Source organism: Pseudophryne corroboree, chromosome 6, assembly GCF_028390025.1.
Source record: "Pseudophryne corroboree isolate aPseCor3 chromosome 6, aPseCor3.hap2, whole genome shotgun sequence".
NCBI lineage: Eukaryota > Metazoa > Chordata > Amphibia > Anura > Myobatrachidae > Pseudophryne > Pseudophryne corroboree.
The window spans coordinates 269,057,686-269,076,872 of NC_086449.1; the positions used below are offsets into that span (position 1 = coordinate 269,057,686).

The 19,187-nt window shown below is 46.4% G+C and overlaps 1 protein-coding gene across 1 annotated transcript in view; it reads left to right on the forward strand.

Annotated features, from left to right (window-relative positions):
* The window catches only part of SLC30A4 (solute carrier family 30 member 4), a 61,551-nt gene that overhangs the window by 35,678 nt on the left and 6,686 nt on the right, over nt 1-19,187 (forward strand). The window contains exon 5 of the mRNA XM_063926010.1: nt 5,024-5,129. Coding sequence (XP_063782080.1) covers nt 5,024-5,129 — 106 coding nt within the window. The remainder of the gene's footprint in view (nt 1-5,023; nt 5,130-19,187) is intronic.

The following is a 19,187-nucleotide window of genomic DNA, read 5'->3' on the forward strand; positions in this document are numbered from 1 at the left end:
ACTCGCTGTTTATACTGTATGCACCCAACAAGCTGGGTGCTCCTGCTTCTAAGCAGACGATTGCTCGTTGGATTTGTAGCACAATTCAACTTGCACATTCTGTGGCAGGCCTGCCACAGCCTAAATCTGTCAAGGCCCATTCCACAAGGAAGGTGGGCTCATCCTGGGCGGCTGCCCGAGGGGTCTCGGCATTACAACTCTGCCGAGCAGCTACGTGGTCGGGGGAGAACACGTTTGTAAAATTCTACAAATTTGATACCCTGGCTAAAGAGGACCTGGAGTTCTCTCATTCGGTGCTGCAGAGTCATCCGCACTCTCCCGCCCGTTTGGGAGCTTTGGTATAATCCCCATGGTCCTGACGGAGTCCCCAGCATCCACTAGGACGTTAGAGAAAATAAGATTTTACTTACCGATCTATTTCTCGTAGTCCGTAGTGGATGCTGGGCGCCCATCCCAAGTGCGGATTGTCTGCAATACTTGTACATAGTTATTGTTACAAAAAAATCGGGTTGTTCTTGTTGTGAGCCGTCTGTTCAGAGGCTCCTACGTTGTCATACTGTTAACTGGGTTCAGATCACAAGTTGTACGGTGTGATTGGTGTGGCTGGTATGAGTCTTACCCGGGATTCAAAATCCTTCCTTATTGTGTACGCTCGTCCGGGCACAGTATCCTAACTGAGGCTTGGAGGAGGGTCATAGGGGGAGGAGCCAGTGCACACCACCTGATCCTAAAGCTTTATTTTTGTGCCCTGTCTCCTGCGGAGCCGCTAATCCCCATGGTCCTGACGGAGTCCCCAGCATCCACTACGGACTACGAGAAATAGATTTATCGGTAAGTAAAATCTTATTATCTATACACACACACACAATCACAAAAAATGTGTGATTTTGGATAAGGGATTCTCAACCTGTAAAAACTACATAAGCACATCTTCTAAATTTTATGACCACAATATAGACTGATCCGCAGGAATATGCAGCAGACAGAATTGGCAGGATAGTGTTCAACACAAGAAGCAGTGACAGTCCTTAGAAAGTAATCTGCGGTACTGATATAGTATGGAAATCTTACTATTAGGAGAGAAGTCTCCAAAATTGCAACCTTGGGGTATATGCAATTCCAGGCGAATTGCGGCACTTTTTCGCCCGTTTTTAAATTTGACACAATTCGACCGTCGAATTCCGGCTGGCGGGTGCCTGAATACGACATATTCAATAAAAAACTGATTCGACAGTCCCGCTGTCGGAAAACGGACCAATTGACGGATTAGTGCGTCCTGGATTCGACTTTTCAGACGGTACAAAAAACGGTAAAAAAACCCGGAAAAAAAATTGCGTGGGGTCCCCCCTCCTAAGCATAACCAGCCTCGGGCTCTTTGAGCCGGTCCTGGTTGTAAAAATACGGGGCAAAAAATGACAGGGGATCCCTTGGGTGGCTGGAGGGGGAGACCCCTTGATTGAAGGGGTCCCCACTCCTCCAGGGTACCCCGGCCAGGGGTGACTAGTTGGGGTTTTAATGCCACGGCCGCAGGGACCGATATAAAAGTGTCCCCCCGGCTGTGGCATTATCACCCCAGCTAGTGGAGCCCGGTGCTGGTGTTAAAAATACGGGGGACCCCTACGCTTTTTGTCCCCCGTATTTTTTGCACCAGGACCGGACGCAGAGCCCGGTGCTGGTTCTAAAAATACGGGGTATCCCCGGTCATTTTCCCCCCCGTATTTTTACAACCAGGACCGGCTCAAAGAGCCCGAGGCTGGTTATGCTTAGGAGGGGGGACCCCACGCATTTTTTTTCCTGGTTTTTAACCCATTCCATTAAAAAAAAATATATATTTTAAAAAATATATAAATAATACTTGTGCCTCCTAAATAGACAAACCAAGTACCTAATCCCTTCTAATATAAATAGATATGCTATCAGCAATAAAAAAAACACAAAAAAAAAACATGTTTTTAAATTTTTTTATTACATTCCGCCAGCAAAGTGAGGCGGATTGAAAATGACGAATTTACTGTCGAAAAGCACTGTTGTCGAATTGACATTCTTCAATTGAATATACTTTTGTCGAAAAGCTGCATTTGTACCATTGCAGAAATGTCGAATTTGTCAAATGTCGAATTTGAAAAAGTCGAATTTGAAAAGTCAGTTTTTTTTGTCGAAAAGTACTGGATTGCATTGTCGATTTTTTTTTATTTTTTATTTTTTTTTTGGGCCGAAAATGTCCAGTTTTTCGGAAATTCGACCGCAATTGCATATACCCCAATATCTTTATGTTGCATCCCTAATGTCCGCAATACGAAATAAGTGCTTGAACAACAGCAGTATAAAATTCCATTGTAAACTTCAACCTTGTGTTCTTATATTTGAAAACAAATATTAATATGTGGTTGCCATAGTAATTATATCAACACTGTTCTCTTAGCGCAGAGGTGGGAAAAAATAAAAAGTGCAATACTAAAGGCAACCAACCTTTGTATCAAAAAGGTTAGGAGATGCAACAGGAAAAGGAAGCTAGTGTGGTCTACGAAAGAAGTAGCAATTAGTGTAAGAGCAAAACAGATGGTCTTTAGGAAATATAAGCAGACACGAAACAATGTGGACGAAAACGTGCATCTTGCCGGAAGGAAGGTTGCTAAGAAGGTAATCGGATGTATAAAGGCACAAGATGAAGAATAATGGCCCAGTCAGTAGGTAAAAGGGACAAAACATTTTTATTTTTAAATATATAAGGGAAAGGAGAAAATCAAACGGAGGAATAAAAATGCTTAAGACAGTGTCTGATCGAGGGAGCAAAGCATTAGACAAAGCATCTAAATAATCCCTTTTGCTCATGTTCACTACAGGAGAGGGGAAGGGATCACAGTTAAGTTGTAAGTACATTCATAAAAATTAGGTGGATAAAAGTACATTTACAGAAGAGAAGGTCCTAACAACTCTCAGTACTGAAAGTGAAGAAATCAATGGGGCCAGATGGGATACGTCCAGGGATACGGAAAGAACTTAAAGTGGTCCTGGTAACTTCATTAACAGAGTTATTCAACCAGTCGCTAGCTAGACTTCAGTAAAACTTTAGACACGGTCCCAGATCACAGATAAGATCTTGGTTGCAGAATAGTAAACACAGTTGTAGTAAATGGAATGAATCACAGGAGAGAAGTTACCAGTGGAGTACCCCAGGTATCTGTACTTGGGCCAGTAATTTTTATTATCTTTTTTGGTGACTTTGCAAATGGTATTGAAGGGAAAGTATGCCTTTTTGTAGATGACAGACCGGTATGCAACAGGGTAGGCATCAGGAGGGGTAAAACAAATGATCTAGGTAAACTAAAGGGATGGTCAAGAGTGTGGCAACTTCAGTTTATTGTCAAAAAATGCAAAATCATGCACTTGGGTCTCAAAAACCTAAACCTTCCATAGCAGGGGAAAAAAAGTAATAATGCCACTGTATTAGTAATTGGTACAGCCTCATCTAGAATACTGTCTTCACTTCTGTAGGCCATATCTCCAGACATGCATAAATACATTAGAGGCTGTGCGAAGAAGGGGAACTAAAATAGTGCATGGCCGAAAGCACAAAACTTACCAGAAAAGACTAAAATAAATTAATATGTATAGTTTAGAGCAGACAAGGGAAAGGGGGGACATGATGGAAATTTTCAAATACATCAAGGGTTTTAACAAGTTACAGAAGGGAGGCGGTCTTCACAGGAAGAGAATCACTAGAACATGAGGACATGCACTGGAGGAAGGGAGGTAGGTTGAGAGGAAATTTCAGGAAAAATTTCTTTACAGAAAGAGTAGAGCCAGTGGATAAGTGGAATAGCCCCCAATAAGAGGTGGTAGAGGCTAAGACAGTAGAGCAATTTAAACATGCTTAGGATAGGCATAAGAATATCCTTACAAAGACCTAAGGAACAAATAGGGTTCAAGTTGCCAAATAGATAAATGAAAAAAGGCAGACTAGATGGGCCAAGAGGTTCACTGCACATTTCAACCCCTTGTCAAAACACAAACGTAAGGTAAAGCTGTTCTGTAGTATTTGGGGAAAGAAACATTAAGGGTGAAAGTCACCTTGCGATCCTGATTCGATGCGCGGTCCCGCGCAGTCGGCATCGCAAGAATAGATAGACTGTGCAGGCAAGTAAATTTGACTCTCTCTATAGAAGAGATAGTCAAAATTGACACTTAGCCGAAATCGCACATAGTCGGTATCGCAAGCACATAATGAATGTGCTTGCTATACCGACTATGTGCCGACCTAGTCCAGGTCGCATAGTGAGAATCGGGCATAGCCTGAATCTCACCGTGTGTATGGGCCAATAGGCAGCTTGCGATACAGAGTCATGCCCAATGTGCGCTCCCGTGGGGTCGGTATCGCAAGGCTAGATTGACTGTGCAGGCAAGTCAATCTTGACTATACTGTACTATCTAGTACAAAGAATAGTCAAAATTGGCACATAGACAAAATCTCAAGAACAGATAGTCAAAATCTGCTATCTGGGCTCTGGGGGAGTTCAAGGGAAATCGCATAGTCAAAATCGGACCTAGCAAGGATCTCACCGTGTGTACACACTTTTACTGTAATACCCATAATTGTGAATTTCATGTCTCTCACCTATAGTAAAACAAATATTGATAGAAACCTAATGCTGGGTACACACTTTTGATACATGTTGTTCGTACGATATATCGTTAGCGCATCAGCGGGTGTGTACACCCTATATGTCTGAACCACGTTGTTCAGACGTATCAGGTTGGTCTTGCAGCACGGCCGTTGCAGATATATTGGTCATATGTCTGTGTGTACGCTGGTTGGTCACAGCAGCCATTGAATATGACCTTACAAGTGTGTAGGCATATTCAAAAGGATCTGCGGCCAGACACACAGGGCGGTAGATTGATAAGTGTATATGCACAAGATTGGCAGGATAACCAATCCATGGGCTAAGTGTGTTCACAGCCTAACATTCGCTGGTTGTATATTCTAATAACAGAGTAAATAATATACAGTTCTATCTTTCAGCCAGAATACAAAATTGCAGACCCAATCTGTACCTACGTATTTTCTGTACTAGTACTTTTTACTACTGTGCGACTTATAAGAGACACAGTCCTTATAATACTTGAAGGTAAGCAGAAACCTATTCCTTGATGATAATGCTTATTTTTTATGTCAATATGTTCCTTGACTTCATGTTAAGAATAATATATGCTGTGTTAAGTTTAAGTTAAGGTAGAATGAAATAAAATGGAGTCTTGTGTATTTGTATGTTTCACTGAAGCATGATTAATGCGTAAACGCGCATAAACCGGTTTCCTGCAGCTTAGAAAAAAAGCATTTCTTGCTAGTGCTGAAATCTGGGTTCTTCTGATCACTTTTTCTGTTAATATCTTACAATTGCAGTATGTGCAGATGGTCTTTTTAGAAGCTAATGAAGTTTGTACATTAAGGGGTATATTTAGGTTATGTCAGATCCTCTCCCACGGAGAGGATCCGACATGTCACTGTTCAATGCTGGACGGAAACGGACAGCATTACGACAAATGTAGATTCGACTTGATTACCAAACTGTCAAACAAGTGCCGTTTTTTTTCTGACAATCTAAACTTTCATTGAAAAGTTTGAATGTAAATTTGACCTAAAACTGTTGAAAAGTGCTGTTTTTCCGACTGTCTGAAAAACTGTCACAAATTGAATATACCACTAAATGGTAATTAATTCCAATAACTGTACTCTGAGCTAATTAGAGACTTTGGCTTTGTTTAAATGAGAAGTTGTCTTTTTTTTTTTTTAATGTGAATAGTATTCTGCATTTACCTGGCTGACTGTAGTAATAGCATTGGATTAGCTGCAAGGAGGTCACGTAAACTGCAAAGATTTTGGTATACCTTTGTCTCCTAGAAATAATGGGGCAGATGTATGAAGCCCGGAGAAGTGATACAGCAGTGATAAGTGGAAGGTGATAACGCACAAGCCAATCAGCTCCTAACCGTCAGTTTACATATTGGAGCTGATTGGCTGGTGCGTTATCACCTTCCACTTATCACTGCTTTATCACTTCTCCAGGCTTCATATATCTGCCCCATTGAGAGTTATGGTAACACTTTGTTAATGCTTCTTCAAGGTCAAAAGGGTCCACAGGGAATATCATGGGGAGTAGGTGATGGTGAAATGACCGGGTACCAAACAGTTAACTCTTTCTGGGGATACCAAAAGCTTAACAAAGATAAGTTTTACCATGACTTTAATTTTCTTCTTCAGAATCCATAGGGAGTTGACAGGGAATACCATGGAGATGTCCTAAAGCTGTTTTTTAAAGGAGTGGAAGCTTCTGAGTGGATAGAAGAATCCAGCGTCCCCAAATGAAGCATCTTGGGAAGCGAATGTATCAAAGGCATAGTACCTAAGAAAGATGTGGACAGAAGAACACGTCACCATCTTGCATAATTGTTCTGCAAATGCTCCACGGCGTGCTGCCCACGAGGGACCCACAGAGCGAGTAGAATGAGCTGTAACTGTAGTAGGTACAGGAAGGTCAGCCTGTGTGTACGCTTGTGATATGGTCATATGAATCCATATGGCCGGAGGCTGTCTGTTGGCTGGCCAGCCCCTCTTGTGGAAGCCATAGAGGATGAAGAGGCAGTCTAATTTTCGAAGAAAACTGGTACGATTCACATAGATCCGGAGAGCCCCGGACCACATCAAGGGAGGCCTCTTCAGTCTAAAGGTTCAGAGATAGAAAGCCTGTAGCCAGAATTTGTTCATGAAGAAGGAACTGGGTCACTACCTTAGGAAGGTAATTGGGCCTAGTCCGAAGAACAGCCCTTTCCCTATGGAAAATAAGATTTTACTTACCAGTAAATCCGTAAGGACCATGGGGATTATACCAAAGCTCCCAAATGGGCGGGAGAGTGCGGATGACTCTGCAGCACCGAATGAGCAAACACAAGGTCCTCCTTAGCCAGGGTATCCAACTTGTAGAACTTTGCAAAAGTGTTTGAACCTGACCAAGTAGCCGCTCGGCACAGCTGTAATGCCGAGACCCCTCGGGCAGCCGCCCAAGAAGAGCCCACCTTCGTAGTGGAATGGGCCTTAACTGATTTTGGCAGCGGCAATCCAGCCACAGAATGAGCCTGCTGAATCGTGTTACAGATCCAGCGAGCAATAGTTTGCTTTGAAGCAGGAGCACCAAGCTTGTTGAATGCATACAGGATAAACAACGACTCTGTTTTCCTGACCCTAGCCGTTCTGGCTACATAAACCTTCAAAGCCCTGACCACATCAAGCAACTCGGAATCCTCCAAGTCAGTAGTAGCCACAGGCACCACAATAGGTTGGTTTATATGAAAAGATGAAACCACTTTTGGCAGGAATTGTGGACGGGTCCGCAACTCTGCTCTATCCGCATGGAAAACCAGATAGGGGCTTTTATGTGACAAAGCCGCCAATTCTGACACACGCCTAGCCGAAGCCAAGGCTAGTAGCATGACCACCTTCCACGAGAGAGAATTCAATTCCACCGTTTTGAGTGGTTCAAACCAGTGGGATTTCAGGAAACTCAACACCACGTTAAGATCCCAAGGTGCCACTGGGGGCACAAAAGGGGGATGAATATGCAGCACTCCCTTCACAAACGTCTGAACTTCAGGTAGAGAAGCCAGCTCTTTTTGAAAGAAAATGGATAGGGCCGAAATCTGGACTTTAATGGAACCCAATTTTAGGCCCAAAGTCACTCCTGACTGTAGGAAGTGAAGGAAAAGGCCCAGCTGAAATTCCTCCGTAGGGGCATTCCCGGCCTCGCACCAAGCAACATATTTTCGCCAAATACGGTGATAATGTTGAGCCGTCACGTCCTTCCTAGCCTTTATCAGCGTAGGAATGACCTCATCCGGAATGCCTTTTTCCGCTAGGATCCGGCGTTCAACCGCCATGCCGTCTAACGCAGCCGCGGTAAGTCTTGGAACAGACAAGGCCCTTGTTGCAACAAGTCCTGTCTTAGAGGAAGAGGCCACGGGTCCTCCGTGAGCATTTCTTGCAGATCTGGATTCCAAGTCCTTCTTGGCCAATCCGGAACAATGAGTATTGTTCTCGCTCCTCTTTTTCTTATGATTCTCAACACCTTTGGTATGAGAGGAAGAGGAGGGAATACATAGACCGACTGGAACACCCACGGTGTTACCAGGGCGTCTACAGCCATCGCCTGAGGGTCCCTTGACCTGGCGCAATACCTCTGTAGTTTTTTGTTGAGGCGGGATGCCATCATGTCCACCTGTGGCAGTTCCCACCGACTTGCAATCTGTGCGAAGACTTCTTGATGAAGTCCCCACTCCCCCGGGTGGAGGTCGTGCCGGCTGAGGAAGTCTGCTTCCCAGTTGTCCCCTCCCGGGATGAACACTGACGTGATTCTCCGCCCAGCGACTAATACTGGTGGCTTCCACCATCGCCACCCTGCTCCTTGTGCCGCCTTGTCGGTTTACATGAGCCACAGCGCGGTGATGTTGTCTGACTGAATCAGAACCGGTTGACCGCGAAGCAGGGTCTCTGCTTGACGTAGGGCGTTGTATATGGCCCTTAGTTCCAGGATGTTGATGTGAAGGCAAGTCTCCTGACTTGACCACAGACCTTGGAAATTTCTTCCCTGTGTGACTGCTCCCCACCCTCGGAGGCTTGCATCCGTGGTCACCAGGACCCAGTCCTGAATGCCGAATCTGCGGCCCTCGAGAAGGTGAGCACTCCGCAGCCCACACAGGAGAGACACCCTGGCCCTGGGGGATAGGGTGATTAACCGATGCATCTGAAGATGTGATCCGGACCATTTGTCCAGTAAGTCCCATTGAAAGGTCCTCGCATGGAACCTGCCGAAGGGAATGGCCTCGTATGATGCCTCCATCTTTCCCAGGACTCGAGTGCAGTGATGCACTGACACCTGTTTTGGTTTTAATAGGCCCCTGACCAGTGTCATGAGTTCCTGAGCTTTCTCTATCGGGAGATAAACCCTTTTCTCTATCGTCCTAGTGGATGCTGGGGTTCCTGAAAGGACCATGGGGAATAGCGGCTCCGCAGGAGACAGGGCACAAAAAGTAAAGCTTTAGGATCAGGTGGTGTGCACTGGCTCCTCCCCCTATGACCCTCCTCCAAGCCAGTTAGATTTTTGTGCCCGGCCGAGAAGGGTGCAATCTAGGTGGCTCTCCTAAAGAGCTGCTTAGGAAAGTTTAGCTTAGGTTTTTTATTTTACAGTGAGTCCTGCTGGCAACAGGATCACTGCAACGAGGGACTTAGGGGAGAAGAAGTGAACTCACCTGCGTGCAGGATGGATTGGCTTCTTGGCTACTGGACATCAGCTCCAGAGGGACGATCACAGGTACAGCCTGGATGGTCACCGGAGCCTTGCCGCCGGCCCCCTTGCAGATGCTGAAGTAAGAAGAGGTCCAGAATCGGCGGCAGAAGACTCCTCAGTCTTCTAAAGGTAGCGCACAGCACTGCAGCTGTGCGCCATTTTCCTCTCAGCACACTTCACACGGCAGTCACTGAGGGTGCAGGGCGCTGGGAGGGGGGCGCCCTGGGAGGCAAATGAATACCTATTTTGGCTAAAAATACCTCACATATAGCCTCCGGGGGCTATATGGAGATATTTAACCCCTGCCAGAATCCGTTAAGAGCGGGAGACGAGGCCGCCGAAAAAGGGGCGGGGCCTATCTCCTCAGCACACAGCGCCATTTTCCCTCACAGAAAGGCTGGAGGGAAGGCTCCCAGGCTCTCCCCTGCACTGCACTACAGAAACAGGGTTAAAACAGAGAGGGGGGGCACTAATTTGGCGATATGCTTATATATATATTAAGATGCTATAAGGGAAAACACTTATATAAGGTTGTCCCTATATAATTATAGCGTTTTTGGTGTGTGCTGGCAAACTCTCCCTCTGTCTCTCCAAAGGGCTAGTGGGTCCTGTCCTCTATCAGAGCATTCCCTGTGTGTGTGCTGTGTGTCGGTACGTGTGTGTCGACAGGTAGGAGGACGATGTTGGTGAGGAGGCGGAGCAATTGCCTGTAATGGTGATGTCACTCTCTAGGGAGTCGACACCGGAATGGATGGCTTATTTAGGAAATTACGTGATAATGTCAACACGCTGCAAGGTCGGTTGACGACATGAGACGGCCGACAAACAATTAGTACGGTCCAGACGTCTCAAAAACACCGTCAAGGGTTTTAAAACGCCCGTTTACTTTAGTCGGTCGACACAGACACAGACAGGGACACTGCATCCAGTGTCGACGGTGAATAAACAAACGTATTCCTTATTAGGGCCACACGTTAAAGGCAATGAAGGAGGTGTTACGTATTTCTGATACTACAAGTACCACAAAAGAGGGTATTATGTGGGATGTGAAAAAACTACCATAGTTTTTCCTGAATCAGATAAATTAAATAAAGTGTGTGATGATGCGTGGGTTCCCCCCGATAGAAAATTATGGGCGGTATACCCTTTCCCGCCAGAAGTTAGGGCGCGTTGGGAAACACCCCTTAAGGTGGATAAGGCGCTCACACGCTTATCAAAACAAGTGGCGGTACCGTCTATAGATAGGGCCGTCCTCAAGGACCAGCTGACAAGGCTGGAAAATATAATAAAAAGTATATACACACATACTGGTGTTATACTGCGGCCAGCGATCGCCTCAGCCTGGATGTGCAGAGCTAGGGTGGCTTGGTCGGATTCCCTGACTAAAAATATTGATACCCTTGACAGGGACAGTATTTTATTGACTATAGAGCATTTCTATATATGCGAGATGCACAGAGGGATATTTGCACTCTGGCATCATGAATAAACGCGATGTCCATAACTGCCAGAAGATGTTATGGACACGACAGTGGTCAGGTGATGCAGATTCCAAACGGCACAGTATGGCCGTATAAAGGAAGAGGACTTGTTTGGGGTCGGTCCATCGGACCTGGTGGTCACGGCAACTGCTGGAAAATCCACCGTTTTTTACCCTAAGTCACATCTCTGCAGAAAAAGACACCGTCTTTTCAGCCTCAGTCCTCTCGTCCCTATAAGATCATATCTGCCCAGGGATAGAGGAAAGGGAAGAAGACTGCAGCAGGCAGCCTATTCCCAGGAACAGAAGCGTTTCACCGCGTCTGACAAGTTCTCAGCATGGCGCTGAGACCGTACAGGACCCCTGGATCCTACAAGTAGTATCCCGGGGGTACAGATGGGAATGTCGAGACGTTTCCCCTTCGCAGGCTCCTGAAGTCTGCTTTACCAAGTCTCCCTCCGACAAGGAGGTAGTATGGGAAAAAATTCACAAGCTGTATTCCCAGCAGGTGACAATTAAATTACCCCTCCTACTACAGAAAAGGGGTATTATTCCACACTATATTGTGGTACTGAAGCCAGAAGGCTAGGTGAGACTTATTCTAAAAAAAATTTTTTGAACACTTACAAAGGTTCAAATTAAGATGAAGTCACTCAGAGCAGTGATAACGAACCAGGAAGAAGGGGACTATATAGTGTCCCGGGACATCAGGGATGCTTACCTCTATGTCCCAAATTTGCCCTTCTCACTAAGGGTACCTCAGGTTCGTGGTGCAGAACTGTCACTATCAGTTTCAGACGCTGCCGTTTGGATTGTCCACGGCACCCCGGGGTCTTTACCAAGGTAATGGCCGAATTGATGATTCTTCTTCGAAGAAAAGGCGTCTAAATTATCCCTTACTTGGACGATCTCCTGATAGGGGCATAGTCCAGGGAACAGTTGGAGGTCGGAGTAGCACTATCTCGGATACTGCTACAATCAGCACGGGTGGATTCTAAATATTCCAAAATCGCAGCTGATCCCGACGACACGTCTGCTGTGCCTAGGGATGATTCTGGACACAGTCCAGAAAAAGGTGTTTCTCCCGGAAGAGAAAGCCAGGGAGTTATCCGAGCAAGTCAGGAACCTCCTAAAAACAGTGCATCATTGCACAAGGGTCCTGGTAAAAATGGTGGCTTCCTACGAAGCAATTCCATTCGGCAGATTTCACGTAAGAACTTTTCAGTGGGATCTGCTGGACAAATGGTCCGGATCGCATCTTCAGATGCATCAGCGGATAACCCAATATCCAAGGACAAGGGTGTCTCTCCTGTGGTGGTTATAGAGTGCTCATCTTCTAGAGGGCCGCAGATTCGGCATTCAGGATTGGATGCTGGTAACCACGGAGCCCAGCCTGAGAGGCTGGGGAGCAGTCACACAAGGGAAAAATTTCCAGGGAGTGTGATCAAGTATGGAGACTTTTCTCCACATAAATATACTGGAGCTAAGGGTAAATTTATAATGCTCTAAGCTTAGCAAGACCTCTGCTTCAAGGTCAGCCGGTATTGATCCAGTGGGAAAAACATCACGGCAGTCGCCCACGTAAACAGACAGGGCGACACAAGAAGCAGGAGGGCAATGGCAGAAACTGCAAGGACTTTTCGCTGGGCGGAAAATCATGTGATAACACTGTCAGCAGTTTTTCATCCCGGGAATGGAAACTGGGAAGCAGACTTCCTCAGCACGACCTCCACCCGGGAGAGTGGAAACTTCATTGAGAAGTTTTTTCCACATGATTGTAAACCGTTGGGAAATACCAAAGGTGGACATGATGGCGTCCCGTCTGAAAAAAAAAAAAAAAAAAAACGGGACAGGTATTGCGCCAGGTCAAGAGACCCTCAGGCAATAGATGTGGACGTTCTGGTAACACCGTGGGTGTACCAGTCGGTGTATGTGTTCCCTCCTCTGCTTCTCATACCTAAGGTGCTGAGAATTATAAGACGTAGAGGAGTAAGAACTATACTCATGGCTCCGGATTGGCCAAGGAGGACTTGGTACCCGGAACTTCAAGAGATGCTTACAGAGGTCTTATGGCCTCTGCCGCTAAGAAGGGACTTGCTTCAGCAAGTACCATGTCTGTTCCAAGACTTACCGCAGCTGCGTTTGTCGGCATGGAGATGGAAAGCCGGATCCTAAGGGAAAAAAGGCATTCCGGAAGAGGTCATTCCTACCCTGGTCAAAGCCAGAAAGGAGGTGACCGCACAACATTATCACCACGTGTGGCGAAAATATGTTGCGTGGTGTGAGGCCAGGAAGGCCCCACAAAGAAATTTCAACTCGGTCGTTTCCTGCATTTCCTGCAAACAGGAGTGTCTATGGGCCTCAAATTGGGGTCCATTAAGGTTCAAATTCGGCCCTGTAAATTTTCTTCCAGAAAGAATTGGCTTCAGTTCCTGAAGTCCAGAAGTTTGTCAAGGGAGTATTGCATATACAAAACCCTTTTTTGTGCCTCCAGTGGCACTGTGGGATCTCAACGTAGTTCTGGGATTCCTCAAATCACATTGGTTTAAAACCAGTCAAATATGTGGATTTGAAGCATCTCACATAAAAAGTGACCATGCTCTTGGCCCTGGCCTGGACCAGGCGAGTGTCAAATTGGTGGTTTTTTCTCAAAAAAGCCCATATCTGTTTGTCCATTCGGACAGGGCAGAGCTGCGGACTCGTCCCCAGTTCTCTCCCTAAGGTGGTGTCAGTGTTTCACCTGAACCAGCTTATTGTGGTGCCTTGCACCTACTAGGGACTTGGAGGACTCCAAGTTGCTAGAAGTTGTCAGGGCCCTGAAAATATGTTCCAGGACAGCTGGAGTCAGAAAATCTGACTCGCTGTTTATACTGTATGCACCCAACAAGTTGGGTGCGCCTGCTTCTAAGCAGTCGATTGCTCGTTGGATTTGTAACACAATTCAACTTGCACATTCTGAGGCAGGCCTGCCACAGTCTAAATCGGTTAAGGCCCATTCCACAAGGAAGGTGGGCTCATCTTGGGCGGCTGCCCGAGAGGTCTCGGCATTACAACTCTGCCGAGCAGCTACGTGGTCAGGGGAGAACACGTTTGTAAATTTCTACAAATTTGATATCCTGGCAAAAGAGGACCTGGAGTTCTCTCATTCGGTGCTGCAGAGTCATCCGCACTCTCCCGCCCGTTTGGGAGCTTTGGTATAATCCCCATGGTCCTTTCAGGAACCCCAGCATCCACTAGGACGATAGAGAAAATAAGAATTTACTTACCGATAATTCTATTTCTCGGAGTCCGTAGTGGATGCTGGGCGCCCATCCCAAGTGCGGATTATCTGCAATACTTGTACATAGTTACAAAAATCGGGTTATTATTGTTGTGAGCCATCTTTTCAGAGGCTCCGCTGTTATCATACTGTTAACTGGGTTTAGATCACAAGTTGTACGGTGTGATTGGTGTGGCTGGTATGAGTCTTACCCGGGATTCAAAAATCCTCCCTTATTGTGTACGCTCGTCCGGGCACAGTACCTAACTGGCTTGGAGGAGGGTCATAGGGGGAGGAGCCAGTGCACACCACCTGATCCTAAAGCTTTACTTTTTGTGCCCTGTCTCCTGCGGAGCCGCTATTCCCCATGGTCCTTTCAGGAACCCCAGCATCCACTACGGACTCCGAGAAATAGAATTATCGGTAAGTAAATTCTTATTTTCTGGTCTGTGTCCAGAATCATGCCCAGGAAAGGCAGATGAGTCGCAGGAACCAACTGCGACTTTGGAATATTTAGAATCCAGCCGTGTTGCCGTAACACTTCCAGAGAACGTGCTACGCTGATCAGCAACTGCTCTCTTGACCTCACTTTTATGAGGAGATCGTCCAAGTATGGGATAATTGTGACCCCCTGCTTCCGCAGGAGCACCATCATTTCCGCCATTACCTTGGTAAATATTTTCGGAGCCGTGGAGAGACCAAACGGCAACGTCTGAAATTGGTAATGACAATCCTGTACCACAAATCTGAGGTACGCCTGATGAGGTGGATAAATGGGGACATGAAGGTATGCATCCTTTATGTCCAGAGACACCATAAAATCCCCCCCTTCCAGGCTTGCAATGACCGCTCTCAGCGATTCCATCTTGAACCGGAACCTTTTCAGGTACATGTTCAGGGATTTTAAATTCAATATGGGTCTGACCGAACCGTCCGGTTTCGGTACTACAAACCTGGTCGAATAATAACCCTTTCCTTGTTGAAGGAAGGGAACCTTGACCACCACCTGTTGAAGATACAATTTGTGAATTGCAGTTAACACTATTTCCCTCTCTAAGGGGGAAGCTGGCAGGGCCGATTTGAGGTATCGGTGAGGGGGCATCTCTTCGAATTCCAGCTTGTATCCCTGAGACACAATATCTATTGCCCAGGGATCCAACTGGGAGTGAACCCACTTGTGGCTGAAAGTTCGTAGACGCGCCCCCACTGGGCCTAGCTCCGCCTGTGGAGCCCCAGCGTCATGCGGTGGATTTAGTGGAAGCCGGGGAGGACTTCTGTTCCTGGGAACTAGCTGTGTTGTGCAGCTTCTTTCCTCTGCCCCTGCCCCTGGCAAGAAAGGACGCACCACGGACTTTCTTGTTTTTCTGTGATCGAAAGGACTGCATTTGGTAATACGGTGCTTTCTTAGGCTGTGAGGAAACATATGGCAAAAAATTTGACTTTCCAGCCGTAGCTGTGGAGACCTGGTCCGAGAGACCCTCCCCAAACAATTCCTCACCCTTGTAAGGTAAAACCTCCATGTGCCTTTTTGAGTCGGCATCACCTGTCCATTGCCGAGTCCACAGGACCCTTCTGGCAGAAATCGACATAGCATTTATTCTAGAACCTAGTAGGCTAATGTCTCTCTGAGAATCTCTCATATAAAGGACAGCGTCTTTAATATGCCCCAGGGTCATTAATATAGTATCCTTGTCTAAGGTATCAAGTTCCTCAGATAAGGTATCCGTCCATGCTGCTACAGCACTACACACCCAAGCCGACGCGATTGCCGGCCTCAGTAAGGTACCTGAATGTGTATAAATGGACCTCAGGGTACCCTCCTGTTTTCTATCCGCAGCATCTTTGAGGGTAGCCGTATCCTGTGACGGCAGGGCTACCTTCTTGGATAAGCGTGTCAAAGCTTTGTCCACCCTAGGGGAGGATTCCCAGCGTAACCTGTCCATTGGTGGGAAAGGATACGCCATAAGAATCCTTTTGGAAATCTGCAGTTTTTTATCTGGAGATTCCCAAGCCTTTTCACATAACTCATTTAGCTTGTGTGAGGGGGGAAAAGTTACCTCCGGCTTCTTTTCCTCATACATATGAACCCTTTTGTCAGGGACTGGGGTTTCCTCTGTGATGTGCAACACATCCTTAATTGCTATAATCCTATAACGGATGGATTTAGCCAATTTTGGCTGTAACCTTGCATCATCGTAATCGACACTGGAGTCAGAATCCATGTCGGTATCCGTGTCAATAATTTGGGATAGTGGGCTCTTCTGAGACCCTGTCGGCCTCTGCGACATAGGATCAGGCATGGGTTGAGACCCTGACTGTCCTGATGCTTCAGCTTTTTTCATCCTTTTATGTAAGGAATTAACATTATCATTTAAAACCTTCCACATATTCATCCAATCAGGTGTCGGTACCGTCGGCAGAGACACCACATTCATTTGCTCCCGCTCTGCTGCCACATAGCCTTCCTCATCCGACATGTCGACACAAGCGTACCGACACACCACACACACAGGGAATGCCCTTTTTGAAGACAGTTCCCCCACAAGGCCCTTTGGAGAGACAGAGAGAGAGTATGCTAGCACACACCCCAGCGCTATATAACCCAGGAATAACACAGTAACTTAATGTTAACCCAGTAGCTGCTGTATATTGTGTTTTTAGCGCCTAATTATGTGCCCCCCCCCCCTCTCTTTTTACCCTTTTTCTACCGTGATCTGCAGGGGAGAGCCTGGGGAGCTTCTTCTCAGCGGAGCTGTGGAGAAAAAATGGCGCTGGTGAGTGCTGAGGGAGAAGCCCCGCCCCCTCGACGGCGGGCTTCTGTCCCGCTAAAATACATATCTTTTTGGCGGGGGCTCATACATATATACAGTGCCCAACTGTCTTTATGTTTACTTTTGCCAACAGAGGTCCATATGCTGCCCAGGGCGCCCCCCCCCCTGTGCCCTGCACCCTTACAGTGACCGGAGTATGTGAGGTGTGTATGGAGCAATGGCGCACAGCTGCAGTGCTGTGCGTTACCTCATGTGAAGAAAGGAGTCTTCTGCCGCAGATTTCAAAGTCTTCTTTGCTTCTCATACTCACCCGGCTTCTGTCTTCCGGCTCTGCGAGGGGGACAGTGGCGCGGCTTTGGGATCGGACGACGAGGGTGAGATCCTGTGTACGATCCCTCTGGAGCTAATGGTGTCCAGTAGCCTAAGAAGCAGGACCTATCTTCAGAGAGTAGGGCTGCTTCTCTCCCATCTGTCCCACGATGCAGGGAGTCTGTTGCCAGCAGAGCACCCTGAAAATAAAAAACCTAACAAAATACTTTCTTATAGCAAGCTCAGGAGAGCTCACTGAACAGCACCCAGCTCGTCCGGGCACAGATTCAAACTGAGGTCTGGAGGAGGGACATAGAGGGAGGAATACAGTAAAGAAAATACAACTCTGCGCTGGACAACAAAAGGCAGCAAACACAATACCTACTGGTGTTATCAGACCAGAGAAACAAATATACAATGTAAATGGTGGTATCGGATTGCGCCAATTTTGACGGTGAATGGAGAATTTTTATAATCAGATTCTTACTGGGACTGGTTCATCTGTCTTCCCCAGTAGATTGGCTCATCAAAAACAATTGTTTATATGGAAAAGAAACACAAAGAAAAAAGTCCCAATGTGTAATATTATCTTGATAGTAAAAGTCAAAGGGTCAAGGAAATAATGAAGATCTTCAAATCCTCCATATATATAGTGACGGAAAGGCGTAATGGGATCACCAAATAAGTGTAGAGGTCAAAAGGAGATAGATGATGCTCACTTCAAACCTTACTTTCAAAAGGTCTGGTCCATGCACATAAAGGTATCTTTGAGTAGGTCCTGGGAGAGTGTCTTCTAAAACATTTTATGCAGGAACCTTTTATGCTTACACTAAAAAGTTGGATCCATACATATAAAGGTATCTTTTAAATATTCTTTATCATCCGGTATAAAATCGTACATGTATGCTTACTTGAAGTCAGCGATGTCCACTCCTATAGCTGTTTCTTTGATATCTCCTTCCTCAGGTATATGAATAAAAAACGGACTTTATTATAAAAAAAAAACCAATAAAAATGTTGTGTAATACAGATACAGCCGCCTGTTAACAGGGAAGATGTAAACAACAGCAGAATGTGGTGAGTGAATAATCTCATGGGCCCAAAAAATTACCACCCCCACAAAAAGCCGGATCCCTCAGGTGACAGATCTGAACAACAAAGCAAAAAACCACCAACGCGTTTCGACTATTTCTGTCTTCCTCAGGGACACCCCTGGGGGCCGGCCCCACTTGTGTACCAAGAGCTGGAAGACCTCTGGGTATAGCGACCACTCTCCGATGTGTATGTTGTAATGTCTGAGTAAGTCTGCTTCCCCGTTTAGTATTCCTGGCATGAATACTGCTAAGATGGCTGGAAGTTGGCATTTGGCCCACTGAAGAATGTGAGCCACTTCCTTCATTGCCAATTGACTGCGGGTGCCTCCCTGATGGTTTAGGTAGTTTACTGCTGGGGTGTTGACAGGCTCGATTTGTGCAGGTTTGCCCAGAAGAACTTACTGTGCCATAATTGGTGCTTTGTAGACTGCTCGTAACTCCAGGACGTTTATTGGTAAACCGGTTTTCTCAGGGGTCCAGCAGCCCTGAAAGGGGAATTGTCCGCTTACTGCACCCCAGCCTCAGACACTAGCATTCGTGGTCTGCAGTATCCAATCCGGAATCTAGAAGGGTCACCTCTTGTCCAGGTGTGTCGTCTGGAGCCACTAGGTTAGAGACAGTCAGACTTATGGAGAGAGGAGCATTGTCCATTCCACCGGGACAGGATCAGGTGTTATAGTGGCCTGGAGTGGAACTGGGCGTACACCATGTCAAAGGTGGAGACTATGGATGCCGGGACTTGCATGGCCGAGTGTATGGACAAACAATGACTGTTGAGCATATCTGTTGCTGTAATGGCACTATTTTGTCTGGGACCAGGAAAAGCCTCTGGACTCGAGATTCCTGGAGAGCTCCCAGAAGTATCATGCGTTGTGAAGGCGTGAGGGATGACTTCTTCCAATTGATTAGCCAGCCGCGTTGTTGTAGGAAGACAAT